The following is a 23,904-nucleotide window of genomic DNA, read 5'->3' as shown; positions in this document are numbered from 1 at the left end:
TTTGCAAAATCCATTTGAAGACATGGAATCTCCTTTCCTTAATAGCCTCTTAAGGTCAAGATTCTCTTGTACTTCGTGAGCATAGCTGGCTCCTTTTTCAGACATGAGACCCACAGTACCAAGGCACAAAGACCAGACCCCTCATTAAGGGAAAGAAGATTATTGTCCTGCTGACCCAAGTCCAGGGGGGCTGTCATTGGTTGGAGAAATACCATGATTCCAGTACAAACATGGAAACATAGCAAGGCAATGTTTCTGGGCTCTGATCCCAGAACTGACCCTGACTCTCTGAGTCACTTACAGCAAGTCAATTTCTCTCTCTGGCATTAAGATGCCCCATACAAAAGTGGAAGTTGTTCTGTGTCACAGGCAGGAAGTGAGAGGATCTGGCAGACAACCTCATAAACTCTCTCCTGCTCTAGGAGCCATGTCTCCTGGGACCTTGGCCACATCTGTTGGCTAGGGTAGGGCCAGGAAGAAAGTGCCTAGAATTAAAACCACTGAGCCAGCCAGGAGCCCAGCCTAATGGCAAACACCTGCAAGTCAGGTATATAACCTGTCTGAAGATGAGCTTTCCATTGAAGTCCAAGGTAGCACACCTAAACCCCAGGCATCTAAATAAGGCACCTAAATGTCAGCTGGGCAAAAGGAGTGCTTTCCAACCACAGTAGGCTCCATCCAGTTCTAACCACTCTCTTCCACAGCCTCAAGGTCAAGCTCCCTCTGGAGATCTGGGCCCAGGGTTTCATGAACCACCTAGACACAAATCCTAAATTCCAAAGGCAAGAGACTCACCCTAAACTGGCACCAGGCCACAGCACAAGACACAATCCATTTGTTTTCCCCGAGCATTACCCAGAGGCGCTCTGGGATTATGTCGTTGTATTTCAAATCACAATGAACTTTATTAATGACATTAAACATAAATGTGTTAAGTGATATGTCATCTTATTTAAGTTGTTGATGTTTATGTGCCTTAACTTGGATATTAATGTTTTGAAAATCCCCATAAAAATAGAGCTAGCATATGACCTTGCAATCCCACTCCTGGGCGTATATCCAGAGAAAAACGTTGTCTGAAAGGATACGTGCACCCCAGCACTGTTTACAAGCCAAGACACGGAAGCGACCTAAATGTCCATCGACAAAGGAATGGATAAAGAAGATGTGGTACATATATACACTGGAATATTACTCAGCCACTAAAAAGAATGAAATAATGCCATTTGCAGCAACATGGATAGACCTAGAGATTGTCATACTGAGTGAAGTAAGTTAGGCAGAGAAAGAGAAATATCGTATGATATGCCTTGTATGCGGAATCTAAAAAGAAATGATACAAATGAACATATTTACAAAACAGAAACAGACTCACGGACCTTAGAGAATGAACTTATGGTTACCAGAGGGAAGGGTGGGGTGGAAAGGACAGTTAGGGAGTTTGGGACTGACATGTACACACTGCTACATTTTAAATGGATAACCAACAAGGACCTACTGTACAGCACAGGGAACTCTGCTCAATGTAGCCTGGATGGCAGGGGAGTTTGGGGAGAATGGTTACATGTATATGTATGGCTGAGTCGCTTTGCTGTGCCCCTGAAATTATCACAATATTGTTAACTGGCTCTACCCCAATATAAATTTAGAAGTTTTTTTAGAAAAAGAAAAACACATCCTTCCACGAATGGGTTCATATCTGTGAGCACAATTCATTCCCTTGTCAACTGGGGCAAAGAACTGGTGAGGCCACTTGAAGCTGACAAGCATCCCCTAGGGCTCTCCTCTGATCTCACCCCGGGCTCGGGCAGGGCGCGCGCTGCGGGCTTGGACTCGTTTCACTCTCTCAACAACTGCTCTGTGTCTCCTCACTTCTTGCTTTCTGCACACAGGCTCCTCCTTGGGTGTCATCTCAGGTCAGGGGTTGGCTCAGCCTGCACATTTGCCTGAGGCTCACAAGGGCGGGGCAGTGAACACTCTGGGTGACAACTTTCCACCAATGCAGGGTGGAAGGCAGATGTTTAAATGCTTCTGCCATCCTTCCTTCCAGCGGCTGATTCTGGGAGCCGTTCTGCAGGCATGTCAGTCAGTTCGGGAGAAGCTATCCCCATCGCCCACTATACCGACCTTGATTCTCCACGCTTCCGTTCATTCCTCCTCCTTTTCCGTCTCACTCGGCTGCCTCTCAGTCATGATCTCGGGGTCACTTCCCAAAGGAGCTATGTATGAGAGAAGTTCTCATCTCAGGCTCTGCCTTATTGATTCATTGTTTTATGCAGTCAATATTTGTTCTCCTTCTCCCAGCCAATGCCTGGATTTCAACAGGCAATTTCGCTGGCTCAGGGCCAGGGATTTAGCTGGGCATTTGTTTGGTGTGTTTACCAAGGCTGGGGCTGGGGTCAAGATCAGGGACTCACCCAGTATGTTCTTTGGGACCAGGGCTGGGGCCAAGACTGTGGACTCAACCAGCATGTTTGGTAGAACTGGGTTCAATAGGTCAGCCCACAAGTCAGGGTCAACCGGATGAGGACTGAGTTAGCCACGTAGCTAGGAGAATGGTGACCTAAAGAAGGATTCAGCAAATAAGTAAATGTATTGAAGATAATGGAAGCCATCTCCCTTACTGTTGGAGAAGCTTCCATAGAAAAATATGGAATGTTGGAAGCTAGAAAAACCCTGTGGTGTTGGACTGCAATTGGAGGTATCAGTGTGAACTTGAGGTTTTACAGGTAGATGGTACATATAGATAGATAGATAGATAGACAGATAGATAAAGATAGATGGATAGATAGATGGTAGATAGATGGATAGAAAGATTGATAGAGATAGATAGATAGGTAGATAGATAGATATACACACATGGATGATAGGACATGTATATATTAAGCATATGCTCAACCACCAAACACCTTTCCAGATATGGCTAAATATTTTCCAGAGTTATGTCACCAGTTTACACTCACTCCTACCAGCAATGTATGAGAGTTTGAGTTATTCCATATTTGGTATTTCAACACTGGGTAACTGTCATTCTTTTTAAGTTAGCCATAATGATTATGTGTATAATTCCACATACTTATGGTTTAAATTTGCATTTTACTCCTGACAGATGAGGTTGAACATCTATTTAAATGTTTATTAGATATCTTCTTTTATGAAGGTCCACTTCATATCCTTTGCCCATGTTTAGATTGTTTAGATTTGGATCTTGTCTATTTTCAGATTGCCTGTCTTTGTATTATGAATTTGTAGAAGTATTTTCTATATTCTGAATAGGAATCTTTTGACAGACATGTGAATTGAAATATCTTCTCATAATCTGTTATTTTATTTTTCACTCCTGTTTTGCCTTTTGATGATACAGCTTCCTGATTTGATTTGATTTGATTGATTGATTGATTTCCATGGAAGGGCTTACAAAGACCAAGATGTATGTAACTAGAGAGATACAGGATCAGGGTGCTGTACACATGTGTTGAATTGTTCTTAGGTAACAGGTTCAAATGTAATTAATTGGCCTAAGAGAAATTTCTGTCTCAATCTTCAGCGAGTAAGTAGATCAGAGCCTAGTTTTTAACCCCATTGAGTTGGAGCTTCTCTGTATATATCTCTTGGGAGAGAAATGTATTTCAATTCAGCATTGTCTACTGAGTGCCACTGTGTGCTTGGTGCAATGCTGGCACTGTGGAGGGTGCCATTACGGTGGTAAAAGAGACTCAGCACCCCCATCAGGACCTCCTCATCATGCACTAATGAGTATCACTGGGCAGAGGCCAGAGGATAGTTGGCCCAAGATAGGCCTTTGCTGATTTACCAGAGAGAGATGGGGTTAAGAGCATCCAAGGAGGGGGATACTTAGAGCAAAGGCCTCAGATAAGGAAAAGTCCAGAGGGATTGGGGAATGGCAAAGAGACCTCAGTGGCTAGGGTTAGTTTCAGGCTTTGCATTGTGTATTGGATAGGGAGAGGCTAGGAAGGGGAACCCCCGTCTTGTTGACCTTCCTAACAGGAAATACAGCTTCCTAATTTTAAAATAGTCCATTTCTCAATATGTTCCTTTATGGTTAGTGCTTTTGTTTTCTGTTAAAGAAAACTTTTTTTAAGCAGACATCACAAAGTTATTCTCTTACATTATCTTCAAAAAGAGTTATTTTTTGTTGTTCACATTTAGAACTACAATCCACCTTAACTTGATTTTCGGGTATGCTGAAAGTTAGCGATCAAGATTTTATTTTTCCATATAAATATCCAATTGGTTCAGCATCAGTTATTCAAAAGAGTACTTTTTCTTAACTAGTCCACAGTGCAAACTTATGTTATATCCAATATCAATGTATGTATGGTTCTATTTCTGCACTCTTTAATCTGTTCCCTGGCATATCATCCACTCTTGGAACAGCGGCACCATGTCATAATGACTACTGCTTTCTAAAAACTGTTATCATCTGGGAGTGTAAGTCCTGCAACTTCGTTCTTCTTTAAAAGTTGTCTTAACTATTTTAGGTTTCTTATTTCTCCTTTAAAAGGAATCAGCTTATCAATCTCCACAAAATTCTGGCTCGGATTTTAATTGGGATTACATTGAATTAGGAGGAAAATCTGTTACCGAATCAAATTTGGGTCCACTCGCCTGTGGACAGAAGAACTTCCGTCTCTTTGGCCACTGCACCAGGGTGTGCCAAATACAAAGCTTTTTCTGCCTGCATTTTTTATTTAGTCGTGGGAAGGGGCAGCCTCAGGCATTCATCCTGGGAGTCTCCCCCAAAGAGAGGATAGCAGAAACTAAAAACTATAAACACCTGAATTAGCAATGCAACAACAGGCAAAATGCTAAGACCCCAGTGGGTAGGGAGACCGCACACCTCAGTTTGCCCAGGACAATTCTGCCTCACCCCTGTCTGGCTTGGAAAATCAATTACATGATAATCTTCCCACAGAGGAGAACCCTTATGTCTTTTTAGGCTCCTTGGATCATTGGTAAGTATTCATTTTTTACTATATGCTGGTCCAGAGCATGACCAGAAGGATGAATCTGTTTTCTAGAGTAGAAGTAGGAGGGCTTGAGCTGGAAGGTCATCAGCCATCCATTTCAGAGCAAGTTTGGTTCCCTATGAAATCTGTGAAGCCAGACCCAATGTAAGCCAGACCTCACATTAAAAAAAGAAAAAAAGAAAAAAAGAAAAAAAAAAGAATGTTTATTTCAAAGAGGATAAAAAGAAACACCCAGAGAGCTGAAGGAGTGTGAATGCCTGATTACAGTCTTCTTTGGATAAAACAGAAACTTTGCTTCTGTGGTATGTGTGTTTAGGCAGATTAAATTCGTGTTTGATTACAAACCCCAGGGTAGAAGGAAAATAAATATGTTCTTGAAGACTAGGCGTTCCCAATGGGAGGTGGAGAAAAAAAAGTCATTAGCTAATACCCTGATGGCTGCCGTCTCTAGGAGAGTCTAGATAGATCTCATCATGGTACCCCTGTGCTCAGAGACCCTCTGGGATGGTTCCCCATCTCCCCAGCATATCCATGCTCCCTAGCATGGCACTCAAGACCCTCCTATCTGAATCCAAAATATTTTCTCTTCCTCCTTCTCCTCTTGTACCCTCTCCTAAGTCACACAGCAGAGGGCTTCCCGTGTGCCAACACCTTCTGAGCTTTGCTGCCTGAGGGCCTTCATCCCTCCCCTTCTTTACCTGATGGAAAATGCTAATCAATCTTTAAAGCCCAATTGAAACGGCTAAATGCCCTCTAAGTCCTTTCCTAGCACCTTTTTTCTGCCCCTTTTTTTTTTTTTGCGGTACGCAGGCCTCTCACTGTTGTGGCCTCTCCCGTTGCGGAGCACAGGCTCCGGATGTGCAGGCTCAACGGCCATGGCTCACGGGCCCAGCCGCTCCGCGGCATGTGGGATCCTCCCGGACCGGGGCACGAACCCGTGTCGCCTGCATCGGCAGGTGGACTCTCAACCACTGCACCACCAGGGAAGCCCTGAAATAAACATTCTTGTAAAATAGTGCAACCTCAGAATACAGATCAAGGGATAGAGCTCAAAAAAAACAAAAAAAAAAAGATGGGTGGAAGACCTAAATAGACATTTCTCCAAATAGGATATCCAGATGGCCAATAGGCACATGAAAAGATGCTCAACAGCGCTAATTATCAGAGAAATGCAAATCAAAACCACAGTGAGGTATCACCTCACACTGGTGAGAACAGCTATAGTTTAAAAGTCTACAAATAACAAATGCTGGAGAGGGTGTGGAGAAAAGGGAACCCTCCTACACTCTTGGTGGGAATGTAAACTGATACAGCCACTATGGAGAACAGTATGGAGGTTCCTTAAAAAACTACAAATACAGTTGCCATATGATCCAGCAATCCCACTCCTGGGCACGTATCTGGAAAGAAACTCCAATTTGAAAAGGTACATGTACCTCAATGCTCATAGCAGCACTATTTACAATAGCCAAGATACGGAAGCAACATAAGTGTCCATCAATAGATGAAGAGATAAAGAAGATGTGGTGTGTGTGTGTGTGTGTATATATATGACCTTCAAGATGGCGGAAGGGTAAGACGTGGAGATCACCTTCCTCCCCACAGATTCATCAGAAATACATCTACACGTGGAACACCTCCTACAGAATACCCACTGAAAGCTGGCAGGAGACCTCAGACCTCCCAAAAGGCAAGAAACTCCCCACGTACCTGGGTAGGGCAAAAGAAAAAAGAAAAAACAGAGACAAAGAATAGGGACGGGACCTGCACGAGTGGGAGGGAGCTGTGAAGGAGGAAAAGTTTCCACACACTAGAAGCCCCTTCGCGGGCGGAGACTGCGGGTGGCGGAGCGGGGGAGCCTCGGGGCCACGGAGGAGAGCGCAGCCACAGGGGTGCGGAGGGCAAAGCGGGGAGATTCCCGCACAGAGGATCGGTGCCGACCGGCACTCACCAGCCCGAGAGGCTTGTCTGCTCACCCGCCGGGGCGGGCGGGGCTGGGAGCTGAGGCCCGGGCTTCAGTCAGAGCGCCGGGAGAGGACTGGGGTTGGCGGCGTGAACACTGCCTGAAGGGACTAGTGCGCCACGGCTAGCCGGGAGGGAGTCCGGGGAAAAGTCTGGAGATGCCGAAGAGGCAAGAGATCATTGTCTTGGAGAGCGCGAGGAGAGGGGATTCAGAGCACCGCCTAAACGAGCTCCAGAGACGGGCACGAGCCGCGGCTAAAAGCGCGGACCCTAGAGACGGGCATGAGACGCTAAGGCTGCTGCTGCCGCCACCAAGAAGCCTGTGTACGAGCACAGGTCACTATCCACACCCCACTTCCGGGGAGCCTGTGCAGCCCGCCACTGCCAGGGTCCCGGGATCCAGGGACAACTTCCCCGAGAGAACGCACGGCACGCCTCAGGCTGGTGCAACGTCACGCCGGCCTCTGCCGCCGCAGGCTCGCCCCGCACTCCGTGCCCCTCCCTCCCCCCGGCCTGAGTGAGCCAGAGCCCCCGATCAGCTGCTCCTTTAACCCCGTCCTGTCTCAGCGAAGAACAGACGCCCTCCGGCGACCTACACGCGGAGGCGGGGCCAAATCCAAAGCTGAGCCCCTGGAACTGTGCGAGCAAAGAAGAGAAAGGGAAATCTCTCCCAGCAGCCTCAGAAGCAGCGGATTAAATCTCCACAATCAACTTGATGTACCCTGCATCTGTGGAATACATGAATAGACAACGAATCATCCCAAATTGAGGAGGTGGACTTTGGGAGCAACTGTAGACTTGGGGTTTGCTTTCTGCATCTAATTTGTTTCTGGTTTTATGTTTAAGTTAGTTTAGTATTTAGAGTTTATTATCATTGGTAGATTTGTTTATTGATTTGGTTGCTCTCTTCCTCCTTTATATATAAATAAATAAATATATATATATATTTTTTACTCAGCCATAAAAAACAATGAAATAATGCCATTTGCAGCAACATGGATGGACCTAAAGATTATACTAAGTGAAGTAAGTCAGAAAGAGAAAGACAAATACCATATGATATCACTTATATGTAGAATCTAAAATATGATACAAATGAACTTATTTACAGAACAGAAACAGACTCAGACATAGAAAACAAACGTTGTTACCAAAGGGGAAAGGGTGTGGGGGAAGGATAAATTAGGAGTTTGGGATTAGCAGATACAAACTACTATATGTAAAATAAATAAACAAGGTCCTACTGTGCAGCACAAGGAATTATATTCAATATCCTGTAATAAACCGTAACGGGAAAGAATATGAAAAATAACACACACGCACACACACACACACACACACACACACATATATATATATATATAAAAAACTGAATCACTTTGATATATACCAGAAAGTAACACAACATTGTAAATTAACTATACTTCAATGAACATAAAAATTTTTCAAAATTGAAATTATCGGCACAGGCCTGAGCACTTTGCATGCACTCATTATCTTATTAGGTTCTCAGAACATCACAATGAGGTAATAATTAGCAATCAGTTCCTCTTAGAGGCTCAGAGAGGTAAGCAATTTGCTCCAAATCATATAATCAGTAAATGACAAATACAGTACTTAAATCCATGTCTGGTTGACTCCAGACCCCAGGCTCCTAAACATATTTTCTTACAAGATAATAGGTCCTGAAGCAGAGGGAAGGACAGACAGGAGTCCCTTCAGCTGGAAGTGTTTGAATGTCCCCCCACTCACTCAATTTGGAGAAGAGTTTGGGGTGCATGTGTAGGAGTGGATTGTAAGAGGATAATAACATACAAGACTCAGTTGGTTAAATTCATTGGCATGAATGTGCTTATCCAGAATTCAGGATTCAATGCACTAGCACAAGTACTTGGGGATGACGAATATTTAGCTAGATTGGCTGATTGGAATCTAGGCTTTAAAACAGGCCTGCAGTTGATGAAGTTGAAATGCCAGAACTCCCCTGGGACATTAGGAAGGTGTCTAAAGGCTCAGGGAAGTGGGTCTATTGAAAAGGATCTATTATGTGCAAGCTGCCTAGCCATCCCTAACTGCACTCCTGGGCAAGGCCAGAGGACACTTCCTTTACCAAGGCATGCTTTGATGGGGCCGTGAGAGGAGGGCAGCGTCCTTAAGAGCTCTCTGGTGGCTATTCACTACAGATCAGAGATGGCCACGGGATATGCTGGAATCCCGCGGTTCTCAAATTTTAGTGCCCATTAAGAATCACCTGGAGGGCTTGATACAACACAGTCTGCCATCCTACTATTGGTGACAATTTAAATAATCATGATGCCAGCAGCTGCCATTATTATGCTCCTAAAATATATGAGCAACCCAATTCCAGAATCCCATTTGGAAGGTCTATTACCAGAAGCCACTTCTGGTACCTAAACCTATGTCAGTGAGGAAGAAATAGATGACACTGAAATTGGAATGATTTGAGGAGGGTTGAATAAAAATGCTATTTACCGAGATGTGGGCTGGGTGTGGAGAAACCATAGGGCTGCTTTGGTACTCTGAGGCTAGTGACAGCATGGTGACCACCCTTGGACCCGAAGGAGCAAGGACAGAGTGTGGTTCCCCAAAACTGGACGGAGAGAGTCATAGAGAGGGCCACCTGGAAAGGAAGTGAAAACCATTGGTTGAGGGCTGCATCCAGGCAGAGGTATAAGGAGGCAACAGAGAAATCAGTGCTTCACCCTAACTACTCCCTCTTTCCAACACCCTGCAGGGTTCCCCCATGTCCAAACCCAACCCAAAGCCAGAAGACCTGCAATCTCACTGATGTGATCCACAAAAGAATGGCATGTGTGTCTGCAGGGACAAGCTTGAAATCTTTTCTTTTGTGGTTCCTGAGAAGTTTTTATGTCAAAGACGTATAAAATGAGTCGAAGAGTGAACACTTTTGATATTCCCTGGAAGCGATTGTGTAAGAGCAGAATTATTTGTTCTTGGAATGCTTGGAGGAAGAGCTGTTAAAGCTTCTGGAGACTGGAGGATGTGTTGTGGGAAGGTTTTCCATTACTGACTCAATTTTTTAAATAGTTTGAGGATTTAAAAAAATTTTTTTCTTGCAATCTGGTAAGTTAGATTTTAAGAAATCCGTCCACTTCTTCTAAATTAAAGTTGCTGGCATAAGGTTCTTATTTTCTTCTTGGTGTCTGCAGGCTCTGTAGTGATGTTCCCTACTGGTGCCTTTTTTCATGGTCAGTTCAGGAGAGTTTCAGCTTCTTTGTAGGCTTGTCAAAGAACCAAATTTGAGACTCTTTAGCCCTTTGTCTATATATTCTTTTGTATTTCACAAAACATAGCTCTTTATTTCTTTTACTATCACTGGGCTTGTTTTGCTAGAGTAGAAAAACTTGCAAGGATGGAAAGTGGACAGGAGAATATTCCAAGCAGGTGCAAAACGTAAGCGAAGTCTGGGAGCCAGGAATGAGCACGGGGGTAGGAGCGCTCAGGCCAGGGCCTTGCCAGCCATTCCATCATAGTCCAAGCTGCCCCCCCTTGCCACCGTGCTCACTGGCACTGCCCCCACCCCACCCCAAGCTCCTAGCTCAGACCCCTTGCAGGAGGGAGCCAGGTTCAGGAACAAAGAGCCCACTTCATTGCTCTGTCCCCCACCCCGTCCTATCAATGATCCTTCCTGAAAACAAGGGGCTTAGACAAATCAGTGGCTTTCAAACCGTATCCCTCTGGGCCTGAGTAGCAGAAGGGAGCACCTAGATGTGATGGGAGGAGCCTGGTCACCAGAAGCTGGCTTTAATTTGTCTCCAGTATGAGACTTCCACCTAAAACTTGCCTTGGAAAAAGACGTCAGCTACATGAAACTCTCTTGGTGATTATATGTAAACAGACTGGCTTTTTCTCCCAGTGTCACCCCTCACTCCCCATGAGACGTTGGGCAAGTTATTTAATCTCTCTGCCCCTCGGTGTCCCCATCTGTAAATGGGCATGATAATAATAGCGCTTACCTTGTCAGGACTAAATATGCAAAAGGGGAAAGTTCTTAGCATAGGACTTCTTTTCTATGGTTTCTTTTTCATTTTGGAGAAAGCAGCTCCTCGGATCACTTACTAGGGTGAGTGCCAGCACATCTGTGTTCTGTCTTCATCTCTGTGGTCTGGGCGGCTGGAGGGAAACGGTGCCTACCCTGCTACAGGCCACAGCTTTTGCCTTGCATTTCCTGGAAAACTCTTTGGCAACCCAGCCTCCAGCTTAGCAGATTCAGGATACACGGTAAGAATTCAGAATCTTAGTAGATTCATCTTGACTTGACTGTACCCTGGCCAGGCAATGATCCCTCTGGGGGCCCCCATCCTCTCTGCCTCTCTACAAAGGCAGGCGGGGCAGCCAGAGCTGCCAAGAGGCTGAGATAAACCCAGGAACCAACAGCTCTTAGGCTGAAGCTCACATCTTCCCCCTCCAACAGGAAGGTGTCCACAGCGCCTCTGTGTCTGCTGCTCACAGCAGCTGCCAGCAGCACCCAGGTGCTCACTCAGCCAAGTAAATTCAATCTTTCTCCCCCTTCCCTTCCTCTCTCTCCTTCCCTCTGTTTCTCATCTTCTAGGAAGGCCTAAGCCAAAGTGACCCACTTCGGAGACTCTCAGAGCACCCGGGGTCCTTGGAGTTTTAACATCTAATTTTGGAGACAGAAAGCAGAAGCCCGGGTTGGGGACAGCAGGCATCCTACCTGCCCCCTCCCGCCTCCAGAACACCGCAGAGCCAGAATAAAGCCTAAACTCTACTGAAAATCCAGGGCCTTTTCTTTGACCCCAGATGATCGCCCCAAACCCTGCAGGTTGGGGGGCCATATCCAGGACCTGTCGCACTGGCCTCCCTCAGTCAGCAAAGATGTGTCCTCACCATGCAGAATCAACCTCAAAATCTTGAGCCACATGTTCCTGGTTCCACCCTCTCTCGGGGCGGCCAGCAGGAGCACCGGACCTGCATGGAGAAGACACACTTCTATCTCTTAGCTTTCCTTCCCCTGCTGCGTTCAAGCTGAGAAAAGCCTGACATCTCAGATGCTTTTTCTCCATGACTTTATTTCTAGATGCACTCCGCGACCTGTTCAACTGCTGTTTCACATTTAAGCATAAGAACATCCCCTTGCAGAGGCTGAAGAGCTATGGAATCAGTAGCCAGTGTCCGCAGGCAGCTGTCCTGTAGCTAGGAAAACCCTGCTCCCCTCCAGCCCCCCACCTCATCTCACCCCTTCCCTTTCTTCCATCCCCCCCATCCTAAGTTCTGCCCCACAAGACAGACATAGACTAATTTGAGATGTCCTACTCAGGGGATAAGATCCAACCGGACTATGTAATCCAAAGCCTCCTATTATTACATCAGGGACAGGCACAGAGAGGGCCGGTAACATCCCACACCCTCCTTGCTGAATGGGTACCAGCTCACACTCGGGTGGTTGCTTTGCTGGATGCCAGGCCAGCTTCTCCCAGGGCGCGGCAAGAACAGCAACTACCCCCAGAGGGCCTCTCCTTTCCACACCCCTCTGACTTCCTGTCCCAGGGCAGCCCCTCACCTGTAGCAGGTGGGCCTGGTCATCCCTAATGAGTCATCCCTTGGATAAAACCCTCCAACATTTCACCTAACCCTGCCAGCCCACCTTCATCCACAGCTTCAGAACCAAACTGACCAAGGACATCGGTGCCGACCCAAAGGAGAAATGGGTCTGGAATGACATGAAACACCTGGGTCAGAAACCTCACACCCTGAAGACCTGGACCCTTTCGGCCACACTAAGAGCAAGCCAGAGACTGAGAAATGATTCTTCTCCCCCAGGCTTCCTGTCTCTATCCTGGACTAAATTGACCTGAATTTTCAAATAGGGTGCTTTCTGTTTCCTGATGCAAAATGTACTATGTCTTAAGTAATATTTAGTATTATTTGAATTGTGGCTGGTTGGGGAGTTATTTTGAATATTGGTGATCTCTTTTTTTAAAGCAAGGCCTTGAGCCACTTGGTTCCCGTCATGAGCCCCAGTTCCCTCTCCTGTAAGCTGTGGGCAGTGGGTCTTTCTCCTGCCTAACTCCCCAGGGGTGATGAGCGTGCCTATGAAAGCCATGGCGATGAAGGGCTACTGCAATCTAGGGAGGACAGCGCCTGGTGAATGTGAGGTGTTGCTAAATGTGTTATTACGGAAACATGAATGCAACTGTAGGATGGCTGACTTTTTGCAGAAAATACATTTTGTTTAAAATCTCTAATACAGTAATGGTGTTTTCTTCAGGAGTAACTCCCAACCAGTAGGAGGTGCTCTCAGGTGCAGGTGGATGGCAGAGGGTGCTAGAGGAATGTGGATGTAGCCAGGGCCTGGCTGTGTGGCTAACCTGGGCCCATCTGAGTGTCAGGGAGGGCCTGGCTCATCAGCCCAGGATATTCTAGAACGATGGCTCCAGTCCCCAGCATTAGCTTCCAGTGGGTCTCCCTGCCCTTGTCCTCCACCCTGGAGTAATACAGCCAGTAAGTGCACTTGACACACCCGTTGGCGGGGGTGGGGCAGGGGGAGGAATCAGGTGGCCCCGTCCTGATTAGCATCAGACTTGACAGCAAAGATGGGACTTGGACAGATGGTGTAGCACCGTCACAGCAAAGACTCTCCCGGAGGAGATGTGGGATGGAAAAGAGGGGAGAGGGCCTGCAGGGAATATCCCCAAATAGTCAGAGTAAGGGATCCAGAATGGAAAAGCCAGAGACCTTTGGAAAGGGAAGTTGAGGCATGGTTACAGAGGAATCGGAATATCAAGGTGGGAGTTTGGAGTCAGCTCTGAAGTCTTTGGAGTGATAGGGAGGGCAGGGTGTGGGGTGCCAGGAGGAGTAGCCTGGGATCGGGGCCGAGGGCAGGATGGGGTTGGCAGGGGGGCACGGAGAACAGCCCACTGCAGTGGTCCAGGTGAGGGGTAGCCAGAGAAGCAGGGCAGTCATGGGGGCGGAGGGAAGAGATGCCCTAAGAAGAATGAGCCAGATGCGCTGCGTGTTGAATGCCGGGAAAAGAGGGAAAAGCCCTGAGACACAGGACAGGAGACCGCCTCCCCTAAAGCCATCAAACCCTGAGACCCAGAATTCACTGCCCTCCTTTGCTAGTCTCCCTAGAGTCTCATGTTACACAACTTGGAGCTTGTGATTGTCCCTCTTAAAGGGACAGGACCTCCTCTTCCTCTCTATCCCCTGAGGGGCCCCCTGTTCTTCCCGAGACTGCCTCCCTCCCCTGGATGACTTGTGTTGGCATCTTCATCAGACGTGGACCCACCGATGCCTGGACCCTCCCCAGAGCCCTTCCCAGGAGAAGGCCCCGCTAACCAACTCTGCAGGCTCCTTCTGGTTGAGACAGGGTCCGGGTATCATGCCGTACCACAGTCACGTGGCATCTGGGGACTAGGGGAAGAGTTCTACCCTGGGAGGCATTGTAAGCAGCTTTGGGCAGGAAAGCGCTCTCTGCAGGAGGTCCCTTTTGTCTTGTTGCTAAACTTAAACCAGGCACCCCCATGCTCTACTCGTCTCTGGCCCTAGCACACTTTTCAAACCTTTTGATCACACGATACTTTGCCTAACTTGTTGGTTCTTTACATAGATCAAAGAAGCAGAAATGAAGAGTAAGTAATTAACGGAGTGCCAGATCTCTTCCCCAACTTCCCCTTCAGTAATCTCTCGAAAAAACTGCTAGCAAGAGAGCATCTAAAAAAAGATCACAAGGAGTCCACAAGTCTGCACACAGTGGGGGATGGTGACGACTCTGACCCCCTATTTCAGTGATTAACTGAGATTACTTCCCTGTTTCCCCTTAAAAACGTTCATGGACGGGCTTCCCTGGTGGTGCAGTGGTTAAGAATCCGCCTGCCACTGCAGGGGACACGAGTTCGAGCCCTGGTCCGGGAAGATCCCACGTGCTGCGGAGCAACGAAGCCTGTGCGCCACAACTACTGAGCCTGCATGCTACAACTACTGAAGCCCGTGCACCCTGCAGCCCGTGCTCCGCAACAAGAGAAGCCACCGCAATGAGAAGCCCGCGCACCGCCACGAAGAGCAGCTGCCGCTTGCCACAACTAGAGAAAGCCCGCGAGCAGCAACAAAGACCCAACGCAACCAAAAATAAATAAATAAATTAATTAATTAAAAAAAAAAATTTTCATGGCCGAGCAGAATCTTCGGAGGTGGCTTTGGGGGGACACTGAGTCCACCATCTCCCCAGATTGCCAGCATTCTGATTAACGGCAACTTTCCTTTCTAGCAACACTCGTGAGTTTGGTTTTGTAAGCAGCCAAGCAGCGGGAACCCTGGGCTCTAACGCCAGATCTAATCCTGACTTTCTGCGTGTCCTCAGGCCTGTGGGTGTCCCTCTCCAGCCCTCAGTCACCTCATCTATACAATGGAGCCAGCATCGTCTTACAGGCACATGAGGCCCAAGACCCCTTCCAGCTAGGGCAGCTTTTGGATACCATCAGCCTCTGAACCCTCTGGGCAGCGCAGAGTGGGCGGGGGTGATGGGGAACATCCTGAATCCAAATGGGGACCCAGCCCCACAGGGAATCTACATCACAACCCAGAGTCGACGCTTATCCCCCAGGACAAAGGCAGTCAGCTGAGAGATGTAAGTCATTTATTGGCTCCTATGATGAGAAGTCAGTTCTCCTGGCACCTGGTCCAACATGTTTCCTTTTCTCCGGCCCCTGACCCCATCTCCTCAATGTCAATCAGCTTTGCACCCTGAAATCCCTGTGGGGTCCAAGAGGTACAGGGAGGCAGAAGTTGAAGATTCTAGAATTTAAATATATAAAGTGTGACAACATATCTTATCAGGACCCAGCAGACCCTCTGGCGTGACCCGGCAAAGTTGGGGCAGAAGGACTGGCGTAGGGTTGGGCGTTGAGGGGACAGGTAAAGCCACACGGTGTCCAGAGTCCAGGATGGAAAGGAATCAGCTCATATTTCCTTTCACTGGCAGGGGTTTATCCTTTTTAAATAAGCCCGAACCCACGATTTTGTCTGTGAGACACAGGCCTCTAGGCCTCCGTTCAGCTTCAATCTGTAGGCAGAGAACAAAGGAAGGGCTAAGTCACCTGAGCCACCCCCTGGGTGCCACACACAAGTCCCATCACCCCCTCATTGCTCCTGGGTGCCCCTAAGCTTTTCTCCCGGGGCCTATAAAATGAAGTCGTCGCGTAAGACCTACAGTTTGTACGCTGGGAGGAACACCCAAGCTTCAGGGGCAAGGGATGGGGGGCTTTAAAAATTTCATTTCGTGGACCCCTTTTGCGGATTCATTGTATCAGGGTAGAGCGAAGGCTGCCGACATTCTGAGGATCTGCTAACATGGAAAATTCCCCTCCTAGAACATCTCTGAGGGCCCACCTGCTCCATCTTTTCATGTGTCTGTGTCCATCCGGGACCCCTAGTCATTGCCTTGGATTTGTGTGTGTGTGTGTGTGTGTGTGTGTGCGCGCGCGCGCGCGTGCGCGTGCACGTGTGTTTCTTTTCTGATCTACCCACCTCCCAAACTTGGCTATTGTCCAAAACCGTAGATCAATTCTGCCTTTAATTATCTGCAAGACCTTAGACAAATCTCTCCAATTCCCTGAACCTCAGTTTTCACGATGATGAAAATGTGTGCACCAAGAGAGTTAGGTGAGATAGTAATATACACGAAAGTGCCTTATAGACACTGAGCGGCAAGTGTAAGCTACCTCCCTGGAGCTTCGTAACGACCCTGTGATGCAGCTATCGTGTTTACCCCACTTCACAGGTCAGGAGTGCAGAGGGGCTACCCAGATAAGGAAGTTCAGAACACTTACCTGTCCAGAGTCACTCAAAACTATAGGTTGGCAAATCCAGAAGCAGGAACTATCTGAGAGCCCCTCACTCTTACCGTCACCCAGTAGTAGCTGGAGCTTTTAAGCTCTGGGCATAAAATATTAAGATATAACACTTGGCGCCTTGCAGCTCCAAGAAACCCATGTCACTGCAGGAACACAGGTGTTCATCCTAGCGCCCACTCTCAGCTCTGCGCCCAGGTTTTGGCCTCCTCACTAGTTTGGTTAAAAAACCTTAATCCGGTGGAACATCGCCATCTAGCGTCTGCTATTCTAATTCCAGGGCAGCTGCTCTCTGTCCTCTGGAGAAGGGAGTCAAGGATGGAAGAGGATACAACCACTCACATTAGATGGTTTTTGTAGGAGCAGGTGGAGCTGGTGTTCTTGTAACACTGGATGCTCTGCAGGGACATCTTTCTCTCCACCAGTGTGAAACAACACTTGGAGGATGGTACATGCACTAGAAGAGAAGCGCAAAAATGGTTTGCATCCATTTCTCAAGCTGGACCGAGTTCCTCTCATCCAGGATGGGGAAAAAAGCAAAAACAAAAAACCCTTCCAGAACAGGCTCAGGCTTTGGGATCACATCCAAAGGGCACTAGTGTCTCATCAGCCACCCAGTTCTGTATTTAGGCAGTCAGGACACTGGGGTTCAGATCCCAGCTCCCCACAAAACAGCTGTGTGCCTTTGGTCAAGATGAGCCCTCCCCTGGGCCCCCGACTTCCCAGCTGAAAAGCAAGACTCTTTAGACTGATTTCGAAAGGCTATTCTAGTTCTGACATCCCACCACTAGGGTATGGTTCTGCCCTTACATTTGGGTTCAAGGGCCCTGAGACCCTGTGAGTCTGATTCAACAGCAGTCCACTATCTGGGGCAGGATTAGGGACTGTTTTAGGAGCTCAGACTGATGAAATGACCAGGCAAGAGCTTCCAGGAACTGATCAGCTCCACGCAATCCCAACCTCACCCTCCACCCTGGTCCTCTCAGCTCTGACCCACAACTCCCACTCTGCCGGTTTGTAACCCCCGCTACACACACCCCACCTTCAAAAGACTTGCATTTCAATCCTGGCTCCTTCCTCCTAGTTTGACCGTTTGCAAAGCCCCTTCCATGTGTCTGCTGTTAGGTCAGTATTCTCTCATCAGCCTTAGAGGGTAGGCATGATCAAACCCATCTTACTGATAGCGAAACCAGAGTTTGGGAGGTATAGTAACTTGCCCAAGGTTAGCCACCTGTTAAAGCCCCAGATCCTGACCTCAGACTCTGCCCGTTATCTGTTACACAGTGGAGGCGAGACCCCAGTCAGTCCCTCCTCTGGACCTCAGGCCTCCAGCTTGGCCTCAATGACCTCACAGCTGCCCTCCATCAGTCCGCAGGGTCTGGACGAGGCTGGCCTCCTTTGGCTGAAGCCAGCTGCTCAGCGGTCTGTGTTGGCCCCAGGCTTATGGCTCTCCTGCTGTCCCCCTGCCCCCGAGCAAGTCCTCCCTTCCTCCTCTTCAGGGAGAATTCTTTCTGGAGGAGTGGAGATGAAGGGGTGAGCCTGCCCCCAGCCCCAGACCACCTGCCGGCGTCTCCGCCCTCCCCAAGGAGGAGCAAAGTGACTCCAGCCAAACTCACTGCTCTTGGCATCCACATCCTGTAGCCATGCCCCGGCCAGCAGCAGGCACACCAGAGCGGCGGTGATGACCTTCATCTCGGGACGTCCAGCTCAGGCCTCCCTGGAAGGAGTCCCTCAAGGAGTCTGGTGGAGTGAAGAGCTGTCCTCTGGCCCATCCTGCAGTACCCAGAGCTTTTATTAGAAGACATGGGTGGGGTTTTCCAAGCCCCAGTGCAGAGGTGGGGAAGTCACAGGAAGAAGAGGTGGTTACTCACGTCCAGTGACCACATGGAAAACTCCTTTCCTTACCTCCCCTGGGTGGTGTGAGAGGTGTAGGGAAACTTCCCTAAGCGCAGGAACAGATACGGATCTTGAGAGGCTGAGTAGAAGCTGTCCCAGCTGAATGGGACGTGGAAAAAGGTGAATGAGAGGAAGTGGCCTGTCTGTGGCTCCTCTGATGTCACGTCTTTCCATCCAGGGATGGAGCTACTGTCCCAGGAACATGGTAGAGCAGAAGAGCTCTGCACCAGCACTGAGACACACATGGGTTTGAATCCCAGTTCTGCAAATCAGCGGATACATAAACTCGGCCGAGTCACATCTCCTGTGCAAGATGGAAAGAGTAACTCGTATCTCACAGGTGACCGAGGAGCATTCAATAAGATCCATTCTGTCAAGGGCCTGGCCCAGATAGTTGCAATTTCTATTTTTTCAATCACTCAACACTTTTCAATCACTTGCCCTGTTCTTGGTCCTTGGTTAGCCCCAGGGAAGACAGCTACCGATGACATGCAAGCCATTGCATCACAGCTAAATAAGGAAAAGCCAGTTGGTGTAAGGACAGCAGTGGACGTGCCATATGGAGGGCGCAGGGCAGGCTGGGAGCTGCCCACAGGGGAGAGGCCTCCCAGGGGAATGTTCTTCAAGCAGAGTCTCCCGCAGGAAGGCTGAAGTGGAAGGCGGCCTCTCCACAGAGGAAGGAGCTTGTGTAAGGACAGCGAAGCGTGGAGGACAGTGCCCGGAGTGAGGAAATGGCTGGAGAGATGTGTGACTGTCCAGCGACCAAGTGGCCAGGTCAGGAAGACATGGTGTGCAGTGCGTGGAGTAAGTAACACTAGCAGGTGCTCAAGAAAAAGTAGCTGGGCCATATCCGTGTGTTAAAATCACAAGGCCAACGTGATAGCTTCCCATGGTCAATGGGATGAAGTGCAAGCTGCTGACCTGGCCATTCGTGGTCCATGTGATGTCTCCATGGATTCCCGCATGTTGCAATATTTGCAAGTCTCTGAACAGGTCACATGCTTTCTTATCTCCGGGATTTGCTGCCACCGTAACCTCCACCTGCAGGGCCCTCCTCCTTGTCTCCCTCTGTGAATTCTATCCATTGCAAATGTCATTGTCTCTGTAAAGGCCCTTCTGCTGTCCCCACAGATAGGCCTTCAGCCTCCTTTGAAGCCCTTCTGTGCCTGGATCTCCCACATGAAGGTCTTACATCCTTACAACCCCTCCATTCCGTGTATTCTCCATCCTAACACCTGCGTGGGAGTCCTGGCGTGTCGGAGTTGAAAACTCCCTTGGAGACCATCTGCAGCAGTGGCTCTGAAAGTGTCCTGGGAGAGCAAAAAATGCAAAAATACCTTCGCCCCGTTTCTGAAGCAACATCAAGACACATGTGCCTATACGTGTTGAGGGGCAGGGGAGGAAAACTCCAGGTAATTCAGGCACCAGCAGATAAGAATCTAGTACGGTCTCTTTCTATTACAGATGGGGAACAAACGAGCCTCAGAAAGCAGAAACTGCCTTTGCCAAGGTCATACCGAGACTCCGTTGCACAGATGGAACAGTGGATGCCAAGGCATCTGGTCATCTGACCACCGCGTGTGGCCACCTCTGGGAACACACTGTCAGTAAGGACCACACACTTTCAGTAAGGACCTGCTCCATCAATTCCTTCACCTGGCCAGCTGCTTCCTGCCGCCCAAAAAGTACTTAAAGCAGTTGAAATCACTAAGACACTGTTGTCACTCTGCTATTTTCTTTGTCCTCGCAGACTGATACTTTTTTATTCCTTGGTTGTCGTTTTAGTGGGGTCTCAAAGAGGAAGGAGATTAAAGGGATGTGGCTAGTTGGTCAAATGTCACCTTAGATCCTTTAGACTTACTTGGGACACAGAGAGGGGCCAGGTCGCCACCCAGGAAATACTTTGCTCTCCCCTCCTCCCGGGGATGCTGCCCGGCCCACTCGAGACCAGGACAGGGCTGCCCCACCAGCTGCTCACTTCCCATGCTCCCCCTCACTGCGGCTACCATGAGCCCAGGACAGGAAAAGAGGCGACAGAAAGACTTAGTCATGGCTCCCCCTTCCCAGCTCCCGCAGCCCCAGAAGGAACTGGCCAGAGGCTCCAATTGCATGGAAACCTAGCGTCCCACAGGGTCCCGCCCCCAGCCCCACTCCATCTCTTCTACTCTAAGCCTGGCGCAAAGCACGGGCCAAGTAATAACTCAGTAAAATCTCCATGGCCTTGACTGTGATGGATCAGAACTGCATAGTTGAGGGAAAGGTAAGAAAGGCTCCCAGCATCGACACTGAACCAGTTTCTCATGTGAACTACCCTTTTCTTAGTTAGAAGTTTGAAAACCAGTATGTGCCTTAGAGAGGTTTTCTTTTTTACATCTTTATTGGAGTATAATTGCTTTACAATGGTGTGTTAGTTTCTGCTTTATAACAAAGTGAATCAGTTATACATGTACATATGTTCCCATATCTCTTCCCTCTTGCGTCTCCCTCCCTCCCACCCTCCCTATCCCACCCCTCGAGAGGTTTTCTTATTAGTCACCTTTTGTGAAGTAGGGACCAATTTACTGCGGATGGGTAGAGGTCAGACAGAGCTCAACTGGTGCGGGTTCATCTTAAGATCATCTCCTCCTGGAGTGGCCCCAGATTCTTGCCTCAGCCCTGCTGGACTGGGGGTCCTGGAGCCTGGTCCTGCCTGCTTCCCCTCCAGTTACATCTCAGCCTGATTCTTCAGACCAGGACACAGAAACCCATGCGGGTGGAGGGAGGAGTCATTTTCCCGGCATCACACAGTTGCAGCCATACTGGCCTCGCTTTGTCCATCTCTGGGGCCAAGTTTTCTTAGTTCCCTCACTTAGGGAGGAAGCGTGTTTGCCCTCAGAGGTAACTGGGTCAGATTTCAGCCCCACTACTTTTTAGCTGTGTGACCTTAGGCAAGTAACTTAACACTTCTGAACTTTAGTTCCTTCGTTGTAAAATCCACTACCGACTGGATCTGGTAAAACTCTCCCCAGTGTTTTCAAAATAAACTCCTCAAACCACAGCCTAACTTTGGGCTATTTGAAGGATTAAATGAGATGTCTCACCTTATCTTGGAACAAGGGAAGAGGAAGGGAAGGGAGGGAGAAAACGAAAGAGGGCAGGAAGGAGGGAGAGGAAAAGAAAGTTGGATCATTCAAAATCATTGTGGAGCACCTAAAATATGACAGGTCCTGAGGACACAGCAGACACAAGACAGACACTTGTCCTGCCCCTGTGGGGCTTACAGCTCACCGCAGGAGGCAGGTACTGGGAACTGTGTTTAGTGCTCGAGAAGAGACCTCGTGTCCTATGAGCTGCAGAGTATACGGAAGCGCTTACCATGGGGCCTGGCACATAGTAGGTGCTCAATAAAACTGCACCCCTCCCCCCTCTACCCATTAATCCTGGACCATCTGAGGCTTCATCACAGGAACCAGGCAGTGCTGCCACCTCCCTAGGCGGGACCCCCTTCCTGGTCTCTTTCCTCTCTAATCCTGTGCTGCCCAACGCCCAGGCCAGGCTTTCCGTTGTCACCCACAGAAGCACAGTGTTCTCTTCCATCCCCACCTCCGCACCCGTCCCCAGCTGCCTCCTATAAGTGCAAGTCCAGCCACAGTGCTTCCAGCACCCAAACGTCTTTGAATTAAAAACCGTTTCTTTTGTTTTCCAGCGACTCTTACCCTCCGCCTGGGTTCCCTTGTACACTGTCTTCTAACATTCAGCACCTTTTGTTCTTTTCAGGAGGCCTCTGTTATCCAGCCTCAGCAACAAAGTGAACGAGGCATCAAGCATCTCTTGTAGCAACAGCAGACCCTGGGGGTGCCCAAAGAACGTCACAGCAGTGACAGTCACCAGTGTTTCAATTCCCGTCCACAGCCGTGGAGCTCCAGAGTGACAACTCAGCCTGCTGTTCGGAGGTGAAGTACAAATGTCTCGGCTCGGCTCACGTAGTCCCGCACAATGTGGCCCACAGAGCTCTAGCCGCACGGCACTGTTACTGCTCTGCGCACCTGTGCTGGGGCGTCACTGCCCCTTCTGCCTGGGACGCCTGCTCCAGCTTTATCTGGAAGACCTCCTGCAGGCTGCCCCATCTGAGCTCCCAGCATGAAGCAGGCTCACGCCCCACAGCAGCAAAGCCAATCTTGTGACTGCCTGGTGGTCCACACCCCTCCCTCATCTGGAAGCTCCCGGGGAGCAGCAGTCCCTGTCGTGGTCCTCATTTCATGTCCCAGCGCCCCACCCAGGGTGGGTGCGTAGTGACTGTTGCTAAAGCAGGCGGAAGGAGAGGGCTTCACATCATTCTCGTCATCCCCCAGCCGCAGATGAGAAACAGAGGCCCTGGAGGTGACAGGAGTCATACAAGTAGCAAGTGACAGAATTAGGATGAGAAGCTCTGGCCCAAACCCTGGGCTTGTTTATACCCCCCTGGACCCTCTAGCATGGATGGGCCATTTTCCGACTGTGCTGATGGGCACCATTCCACACACAGGATGCTGGTGACAGGTCTCAGTTCCTGATGTGGTCATTCATTCATTCCTTCACTCATTCACTCAGGAAACATCTTCTGAGGGCCCACTTTGTGCCTGGGCAGTCAGGTGAGAGAGGAGAGCTGACCACAGAGTCAGGGCCTTCAGAGGGAAACAGATACGCAAACCAGTAAGTGGGCACAGATGGTCAAGGCTGCTATAATATGCAGACTAGACTCTGCACATGCCCACTCTAGGGGAGCGGAGAGCTCACTGGGGTGCAATGTGGAATACTGGCTGGGCCTGGAAGGATGAAGGTAGGATTTCCCCTGGGCAGGGGCCTGGATGGTACATTGTGTGTGGTTACAAGGGTGGGCTCTGCCTGGCCCCCAGGCCCAGCTCCTCTGTGCACCACTGGCGGGACTTCTTTCCCTTTCTTAACCTCCCAGTCTCATCTCCAAACAGGGATAATAATGATACCTGCTCATAGGCTTGTGTGAAAAGGAAACGTGCTGTATCTCTTAAGGAAAATCAAACAATTGTTTGATGGCATGCTAATAGCTGGTGTGGAGGCTGATGTCTTCAGGGCATGCGGGGGTGAGGAAGGCCTGCAGAGAGGGGCTGGAAATGGAGCCAGGAGGACCTGGGCTGGGTTTCACAAGATCCTGTTTCTGGGCTCAGACCTTGGGACCTAAGCTTGCTGTCAGTGGAGGGAAGGCCTTA

At 49.0% G+C, this 23,904-nt stretch overlaps 1 protein-coding gene across 6 annotated transcripts; it reads right to left on the bottom strand.

The window, feature by feature from the left end:
- Nucleotides 1–15,574: 15,574 nt before the first annotated feature.
- CCL1 (C-C motif chemokine ligand 1) lies at nucleotides 15,575–23,334 on the bottom strand. Of its 6 annotated transcripts, none has more exons than XM_049702352.1 (4): nucleotides 22,396–23,334; nucleotides 18,421–19,004; nucleotides 17,147–17,261; nucleotides 15,575–16,017 (listed from the first exon to the last, which is right to left on the bottom strand). In XM_049702352.1, the coding sequence occupies exons 2-4, from the start codon at nucleotides 18,494–18,496 to the stop codon at nucleotides 15,927–15,929; spliced, it is 282 nt and encodes a 93-aa protein (XP_049558309.1). In that variant the 5' UTR covers nucleotides 18,497–19,004; nucleotides 22,396–23,334; the 3' UTR covers nucleotides 15,575–15,926. The 6 variants fall into 6 exon arrangements, 2 of the variants coding, with proteins under 2 accessions (XP_049558309.1, XP_004286511.2); XM_004286463.4 differs by lacking the exon at nucleotides 22,396–23,334 and having other exon boundaries at nucleotides 18,421–18,577; nucleotides 18,710–21,044; XR_007473611.1 differs by having other exon boundaries at nucleotides 16,007–16,017; nucleotides 17,147–18,315; nucleotides 18,421–20,010; nucleotides 22,396–23,333.
- Nucleotides 23,335–23,904: the final 570 nt, after the last annotated feature.

This window comes from Orcinus orca, chromosome 19, assembly GCF_937001465.1.
Source record: "Orcinus orca chromosome 19, mOrcOrc1.1, whole genome shotgun sequence".
NCBI classification, from domain to species: Eukaryota; Metazoa; Chordata; class Mammalia; order Artiodactyla; family Delphinidae; genus Orcinus; species Orcinus orca.
Note: the sequence above shows the minus strand (reverse complement) of the source record. Positions and strands in the feature narration are given on the sequence as shown.

Bases quoted from the DNA above. Each gene is read 5' to 3' on its own strand.
- CCL1 (XM_049702352.1), bottom strand. From the start codon at position 18,496: ATGAAGGTCATCACCGCCGCTCTGGTGTGCCTGCTGCTGGCCGGGGCA. The intron at 17,262-18,420 runs GTGAGTTTGGCT...CTTCTCTTCTAG, and splicing joins GGATGTGGATGCCAAGAGCA to TGCATGTACCATCCTCCAAG. The intron at 16,018-17,146 runs GTGAGTGGTTGT...CTCTGCCTACAG, and splicing joins TCCTACAAAAACCATCTAAT to ATTGAAGCTGAACGGAGGCC.